The following is a 9,034-nucleotide window of genomic DNA, read 5'->3' as shown; positions in this document are numbered from 1 at the left end:
ACTAGTTTTTGAAAACGTTTATTCTAGTATGACATCTAACACTAGGTTATCTAGTTCAATTTATAAGGAGGGGGTTTAGAAAGATGGAACATGCATCGTGCTAATTATTTGAGTGACTTGGTGATACTGTGTATAGTAGTCCGTCAAGGTGCTTCCAAGCGTTGTTGTAGGGATATTTTTTTGATGATTACCCTAACAAGGATAACTCTTGGAAATCCTATTTTACCGAACTTAACAAAGTACCCATAAAACCTATGGGAAAAATAATCATAGGTATTGAAACATCAATTCCTATCTAGTATGAATATCAACAAATTATTCATGTTTTAGTTATGTATAAATGGCTAAAGTTATTTATCAGAGATTATAAAAGGAACATGGAAGTTTTAGAAACTTTCATGTAGGTTATTAACAAGTAACATTTTTAAGGTGATCATAAACATATGATCATGAGACTCATGAATAGATAAGTTTTGGTGAGGAAGTCAACAAACTTTCTTATGGATCTTGCTATCGTACGATCATGTAAATATGATCATGGTATTGTCAATATATAGTAGGCTTTCGTGTCATTGTGCATTGGGAATAGAACATTTATCAGAGAACGGGATCGGAACAGGACTATATCAGAGAACGAAACTTCATTAGAGTACCTATCAGAAGATAGGATTTCTAATAGGACTTTGTTGGATTACCTATCGAAAGATAGGATTTGAATATGATTATATACAAATAATTGTTGTGCTTGTTCAAAAACAAGGCTTAAATACCTATCGAGCAATATGGTTTAGATATCTATTCGAATGTAGGGTTTGAATACTTATTCATGTGATAGGGTTTTTGTCTAAGTATTGAGAGATATGGTTTTCTTTAGTATCTTATCAAGAGATGTGATTTGGTTACCTATTGAGGGATATGGTTTTGTGCGAGAACCTATTGAGGTATAGGGTTTTGTGATAGAGTTTGGGCAGGAACATGTACGAATGATTGATGTGCTTGCTAAAAAACAAGGATTGAATACTATTGAGAGATAGAATTTTGAGGTACCTGTTCGAATGGCAGAGTTTGATTACCTATCGAGCGATAGGGTTTGATTAGGATCATGTACAAATGATCATTATGATTCTTGACAAACAATGTTGTGCACTTTTATGATTTGGGAGATGTACTTATTGAGAAATATGATTTTGAATGAATACCTATCAAGAGATAGGGTTTGCTTGAGTTCCTATGCGAATGATAGAGCTTGAATTACCTGTTTGGATGACAGGGCTTGAAATACTTATTCGAGCGATATGATTTTGTTTAAGGATCTATTGAGGGATAGAGTTTGGATTACCTGTTTGGATGACATGGTTTGGTTTGATAATATTTTGATTTTATTGAAGTTGCGGGAAGAGATATCTATTGAGTGATAGGATTTTAGAAAAATCATATATAAACGATATCTCGACCTATTATAAATAGGGTTTACATGCAGAATCGTGTATGAACGATTAGTGCATCGATCAACAGATAAAATTTCTAATGGAACCATATACAAATGATATCTCGACATATTGACAAATAGGGTTTACAGGAGAAATTGTCTATGAATGTCGTCTAGACCTATCTATAAATAGGATTTAGTCACAGAGTCATGTATGAACGACGTCTCGACCTATTTATAAATAGGATTTTCACTTAATCATGTACGTATGACCTCATGTCCTTGTCGACGAACAATATTATTAATGGATCATCATACAAATGATCTTTATGCTTGTTAACAAATAAGTCTTACAATGGAATCGTGTACGAACGATCTCTCGTACCCATCAATAGATAGGGTTTAGATACCTATCAATAACTAGGGTTTTTAGAGGAATTGTATAAACACGATTTATCGCACCTATCAACATATATGGTTTTGGAGACCTTATAAATGATCTCTATGCTTCTTAACAAACAAAGCTTAAAACGGAATCGTGTACGAACAATCTCTTGTACCTATCCACATATAGGGTTTAAAATACCCAACTACAATTAGGATTTTTAGCGGAATTGTATAAAAACGATCTATCACACCTATCAATATATATGGCTTGGGATACCTGACAACAATTAGGGGTTTTTTACTAGATTATGTACAAATAATCTCAATTCCTTGTCGACAGACAAAATAGTTAATGGATCATCTTACAAATGATCTTTATGCTTGTTAACAAACAAGTCTTAAAATGGAATCGTGTATGAACGATCTATATTACCTATCAACAAATAAAGTTTAGATACCTAATAAAAACTAGGGTTTTTAGCAGAATCAAAACGATCTATCGCACCTATCAACATATAAGGTTTTAGAGACTCGAATTTTGCTTATTTTACTTTTGCAATATCAGTCGCGACTCTATGCCTTTTAAGGAAATATTTCAACAGAATTCTTGTTTCCTTTTTCTTTTTCGATGTGTCCTTCACATCTGGTTGAAACCCGTCAGTCCACGGTTTCGAGCATCATTTATGGACAAATGACTTATGTTTTTGGATAAAAAAACATTTTTTTGTTTCCCCGGTTCCTATCCTTATTTATCTCTTTTCTTTTTCGAGATTGGAATGAACCTTGATCATTTGGAATAAATCATGACGTTTTTGGATTCTAAATGTATTCGGGGCTAGGCTTTGAATATCTTTTCTGTCCTCTTGTGATATTTTCTTTCATCAAGGAATAAGATTTATTTTTCCCCAACTTTCGAGATATCGGCTATAAATTTAAATTCGTGTACAAACGATTATCCATGACCCTCGAGGAAGGCAATCAACACCTTGACCTTTTGATAAAAGAGTGTAACTTATTTTGGTTGCTCAACCCTAAACCGCATTTCTTGAAAGTTCAACTCATCGCAAAAACATTTGGGAAAGGCTTTCAACTTTCTGCTTTGGGTTTCATATGCCATTTCTCTTTCTCCTTTTCTTTTGTTGGCTCACGGGTATATCTAGTAGAATTGATATATTCTTGTCTTTGCCATATGCAATCAAGATTCAAATCAAGATTCAAATCTTGGGTAGGCAATAAATGATAATTTCAATACCTCAACCACTTGAGTCATTTTTTTTGTTCTCGGAATATATCTGGTAAATCAGTACATTCTACTATTGTCGTATCAATCAAGACTAGATTTTGAGTGAGCACGAATGATGATTTCAGTACCTCAACCAACATAGGAATATTTTTCAATTGTTTTAAATATTTTCAGAGTTTATTGCGGTTCTCTATTTGGCATTTTTATTTTTTTGGTTTTTCTTCCCAAAGTATGAGTTTCAAACCTCTCATTGTTTAACAAAAGTAATGTTGAGTTGTCGTTTCTCAATCTAGGGCTATAGGCCTCGCTTTTATGGGGTTTATTCAGGTTCTTTTTCTTTAAAAACCTTCGATAAGGGCTTCTCTCAGGATAATCGTCTACAAACGAAAAAGAGCTTATGACCGATATCTCTTGAATCAAGTTTACTGTGAAATCCTCGATTTTATTTATGAGAATATCACTCGAAAAGAAGCGATGCACTTGGATTTGCCCCTACTTATTTCTAAAATCTAAAATATCGGCTCTAAGATGGGATCAATGTTTTCTTCCTTTCTCAAAAGATTTTCTTTCACTTTTGAGGAAGGGACTAGGGGATTTTATTAATGTAATTGAGACCGAGCCTATATACATGCAAGTTTCCTATGTATCTTTTCTCCTTTATTTTTTGTACATGGAATTATTAGGTCTCCGTAGTTTAGACATAAGTCCTTTGTCCATGTTGTAAGTTATACAAAACTTGGGATTTGATTTTGTTGAGATAAGCTTCTTTCAAGGTCGAGCTTTAAACCATTATACGATACTTGATATTATACAAAATATCTTTTAATCGCATTAAGATTTCTTGGCGCAATGAACTCTTCGCCTTCTAGGTTAGATAGGAGGAGAAATCCTCTAAAGAGGATTTTCTTAAGTAGGAATGGTTATTCTAATTGGGGTCTAAACTTGCCCTTGGGATCTAGGAGTTCTCGAGTTCGTTTGAGAACTAGATCACCTTCTTTTAGGTTTCTAGGTTTTACCTTCGTAATGAAGGTGTCTGACATGAGTGTTTGGTAGGCTTGGGTTTTATACAAAGCGTTTAACCTTCTATCCTCCATTAACGTTAGTTGGTCATATCAAGATTTAAGCTAGTCTTCTTCTATGATATGGTTTTCTAAGAATATTCTTAGAATAGGAATCTTGATTTCGATGGGTTGTACAACATCCATGTCGTAAATCAAAGAGTAGGGAGTTTCGTCCGTCGAAGTTCGAGCAATTGTACGATATCCCCACAAAGCGTATAACAACTTCTCATGCTAGTCCTTATACGTGTTGGTCATCTTCTTGATGTTCTTAATCACATTTTTGTTTGCCGCTTCGACCAAACCATTTGTTTGGGGGTCTATGGGGCGATGATTTGTGATGCTCGATCTTGAACTCGTCGAGCACTTGCAATATTTTTCCTTGATAGTGTCGACCATTGTTTGAAAGTAGGGCATCAGGAAATCCATATCTAGCAATGATGCTAGTTCGGATGAACTTTGGCACTTGAGATGATTTCAAGACCTTGTAAGAGACCACATCAACCCATTTGGTGAAGTAGTCTATAGCGACAAGTATGAATTCGTTTCTATTTGATGCGTGAGGATAGATTTTCCCAATTATGGTTATTCCCCATGTAGAAAAGGACCAAGGGGATATCATGTTGTAGAGGAGCGAGGCAGGTGTATGCTTCAGGTTAGCATATATTTGACACTGATGATAAATCCTCACATAGTTCACATATTCTTGTTTGAGGTTTTGCCAATAATATCTTAGACGGAGTATTTTCTTGGTTAAAGTCATTCCATTCACGTGTAAACCACATGTCCCTACATGTACTTCTTCTATGATCCTCTTGGATTCAAGATTATCTATACAAAGCATGTTTTGACCACCGAAAGATCGACGATAAAATTTGTTGGCAATCCAAGCGTAGTTGGTGGAATACTGGTGAGACATGACGTTCCTTAGCTCGGAAATGGGAAGGATATTCTACATACTCAATGTACTTCTAAAGAGTATCATACTAGAATTTATCATCATTCTCAAAGAATGTGACTTCTCCTAATTCAAAAGTAGGTCGTTGCTCTTGTCGGACTTTTAGAGGTTTGACTTTATTTTCGTCGAGAATTAAATTTATAGCTGGCAAAGTAGCCATGGAATCCGCAAAGCAGTTTTGGCTTCTTAGAGCATGAACAAATGATACTTGATTGAATTTGTTCATGAGTTTAGTCAAGTGAGCGTGGTAGGGTTTCAAGTTTTCCCCTTTCACTTGGCACGTCCCATTGGCTTTGGATATAACCATATTAGAGTCACCTACGACTTCTAGCTTGGTTGCTCCTTTTTCATATGCCAACATGAAACTTGAGAGGCATGCCTCATATTCGGCCTCATTATTGGTGACGGGATATTCGAGTTTTATAGATATTGGGTACCTTTCGGGTCAACTAACAAAAATCTCAATTCTATAACCCTACTTTTCGGAAGATCCGTCAAACATCAGTTTCCATGTGTCTTATGTTATAATCATAATTCCCTCGTTGAGGAATTTGAGTTCGTCTTCTAACTAAACAATGATGGGATGGTCAGGAAGGAATTCTACAACAATGATTCCTTTGATAGATTTTTGTACCATGTAGATTATGTCCTATTCGGATAACATCATTATCCATTTGGCTAGACTTGGTGACAAAAGAATTCATTGGAATAAGAAGTGGATCAGGTCCAATATTGATACCAACTTGATAGGTTAGGCTTACATGTAGTGTCTCAACCTTTCGTTGACCCATGCCAAAGCTCAACAGATTTTATCAATTGGAGTGTAATTGAGTTCACACACAGTCATCCTTTTATTGATGTAGTACACAACCGTTTAAGTTTATCCTCATTTTCTTGAGCAAACAGGCTTTCCATGGCTGTGTCTATTACAATAAGGTATATAATGAGAGGAATGTTGGCTATGGACGGCATATGGGAGGGGATTTTAAGTAATCATTGATTCTGTCAAATACTTGTTAATAGTCTTCATCCCATATGAATTCTTTATTTTTTGTAGTAGCTTAAACAACGGATCGCATATCATAGTAAGATTGTTGATGAATCGACTAATGTATTGGATTTTTATCCAAAAATCTACGGACCTCTCTTTTGTTTCGAGGAACCGACATAGCCGTGATTGCTTCAATCTTAAAAGGATCGGCTTCGATGCCCCTTTGTGTGATTAAGAAGCCTAACACTTTACTAGCTGTGACTCTGAAGGTACACTTCTTTGGGTTAAATCGTAGCTGATATTTCCTAATTCATTGCAGGATATTTTGAGGTTTAGGACATGTCCCTCTAGATCCTTTGATTTGACAATCATGTCATCGACATATACTTCCACCTCTTTGTGGATCATGTATTGAAGGATCATGGTGGCTACCATTTGATAGGTGGCTCCCGCGTTCTTAAGAACAAAATGTATGACCCTATAACAAAAGGTTTCAACCTCTGTTATAAACGTGGACTTTTTCTTGTCTTATGGGACCATCAAGATTTAGTTGTATCTTGAAAATCTGTCCATGAATGATAACAATTCATGATCGGCGGCATGATCGCCCAATATGTCGATGTATGGTTGCGAGAAATGATCTTTAGGGCTGGTCTTGTTTGGATCCCGGTAATATACACACACATAGTTTTCCATCTTTCTTCAGGATGGGGACTACATTGGCAATCCAGGTAGAATATTCTACTACTTCGAGAAATCTAGCTTCGATTTTCTTTCAGAATTCTTCCCGGATTTTGTGCACTACTTCCTCTTTCATCCGTCTGAGATTTTGCTTCACTAGCTTAGCCGTAGGATATAAAGGAATGTGATGTCGTGTGATGTTTGCATCAATGCCTAACATATCCTTGTATGACCAGGCGATGACGTATTTGTTGGCTTTCAGTAGCGCAACAATTTCCAAACGTTCTTGGGGGTGTAAAATTTGGCTGATCAGTACAATATGAGGATCGTCGACCGTCTTTAGATTGATTTCAATTGTATTTTCTGCTGCAGAGACAATCTCATCCTCAGTTTCTAAGAAGTGTTTAGTTTCGAAGTTTAAGTTAGAGTAAACGGAAAGATCATTATTACTAATAGATTCAAAGTTTTACTTCTTGTGCTACATTGAGGGATTTATTACATGTAAGAAAAGATGATCCAAAAAGATCATTATTCTTAGCTTTCTTACAATGTATAGTATTTAATATCTCTCTACACATGAGAGGAGAAAGAGTTCTACTTTCATCGATCATAGTATCGATGGATGAAAGGGAGTCGATTTTTGAGTACCGAGACAGCTAGATTCTTGAGCTGAAGCAGCTATGTTGGGAATCCGAGCCAAGTTTTGGAGGGTGTCGCGCCAATAGTCCATTTTTTTCATAATAACACAAAAAGAAGGATTAGGGTTATGAGGACAATTTGAAAAGATTTCGAGACCTGGAAAACATCTTTATAAATCTGGATTGGTAAAGGGTTCGGGGAAGTCAAAGCGTATGATGTTTTGTCCCTCGCAGATGAACTATCCATTCAAGATTGGTGGAACAACTATTTTTCGTTTGGATATCATTTCCTTTCGGATTTCTTTGAATCCTATAATGATGTATCCTAGACCGTGTTGATCCAAGTTACAACATGATTGCATGAATGATGTCATGCCTTAGGCATTTGGGCCTAACCCCATGCCCGAGAAGTATCCCATTTGACGCATCATTCTGATTGAGGGGAGGCTAAATTTACTAAAATCAGAATGTTTGGATGACTTCTTAGAGGATTGAACATATCTCAAACCCACTTAGTTCAACCTCAGGGGTGTTAGTGTGGGTAGACCCTATGACTGATGTAGTGTTAGCTGTGTCGTTGATTGTGATAATTTGATCGATGGCGATGAAACTAAGCTTTTGGTGTAGGGTGGAGGCTAAAATCTTGTCTTGATGAAGTCATGGTCTTATCAAGTTATAAGAAGGATGTATGTTGATGACACAAAAGTCAATCTAGAAAAGGATGTCGGCCACACAGACGGTGCACTTGAAGCAACCTATTATCTCACAGCGAGAGCTATAAAAATCTCTAACATACAGGTCGGATGGTATGATCTTGTCTCGGGATACAAATATCTTCTTAAGAGTCCTCTAAGGATATATGTTGAGAGCAGATCCATTGTCTATTAAGACCATCAGAACAATCTTTTCTTCCATTTGCACAGAAATGTAGAGGGCTTTGTCTTGATTTGGTTTGGCTGATGGAATATCATTGTCTTCCAAACCAATCATGTTGTGTTCTGAACTAGCGGATATGATTCCTATTAGTTCTTCAGGGGTGGTGTTGGCAAGGACATTGGCCTGGCTTACTCATTGATGATTGCTTTCTTATGCTCGATAGAGTACATCAAGATTTCTCAAATGGAAATGCTAACATTTGTCATTTTTAGTTGATTGAGGAGACTGTCTCCTAGGTTAAGAGCTCTAGGCTCATCTTCTCTTTTAGTTCCTACAAGAAGCTATGAGGTGGATGTCATGTTTTCTAGTGTAGATTTCATGAAATTAGGTTGGAAATCCATTCCACTACGTGTTACCGCGATGTCTATCGGGGCGTAGATATGGGCAGTCGTTTTTTATGTCCACCATTCAGAAGTCTCACCGGAGCGGGCTTTAAACTTCTCTTTGGGCTAAGAATCAATCATGTTGATCTCTGGTTCAGTATTATGGATCAGGTCTAGTAACACATTGGAGTCAAAGGATGTTTCGTTAGTGATGAGCATATTGACTTCATGATCTGGTAGCGAATTCTTTACTATTTCCGAATTGGTGATCACGTTTTGATTGATCAAGTCCTAGAAGAGGTGTTTGAGGGAACTATAAATGTCAGTAGCGTGGCCCTTTGCTTGGTGGTAGTCGCACCAAGAATTTTCATATTTTCCTAAGAATGATTT

General features: G+C 36.4%; 1 protein-coding gene across 1 annotated transcript; it reads right to left on the bottom strand.

Annotated features, from left to right (window-relative positions):
* Positions 1–4,388: 4,388 nt before the first annotated feature.
* On the bottom strand, positions 4,389–5,036 carry LOC124930156. Its single transcript, XM_047470518.1, has one exon. It carries the CDS (start codon positions 5,034–5,036, stop codon positions 4,389–4,391), a length of 648 nt encoding a protein of 215 aa, XP_047326474.1.
* Between the last annotated feature and the right edge of the window lie 3,998 nt (positions 5,037–9,034).

Source organism: Impatiens glandulifera, chromosome 3 (assembly GCF_907164915.1).
Source record: "Impatiens glandulifera chromosome 3, dImpGla2.1, whole genome shotgun sequence".
Classification (NCBI taxonomy): Eukaryota; Viridiplantae; Streptophyta; class Magnoliopsida; order Ericales; family Balsaminaceae; genus Impatiens; species Impatiens glandulifera.
Note: the sequence above shows the minus strand (reverse complement) of the source record. Positions and strands in the feature narration are given on the sequence as shown.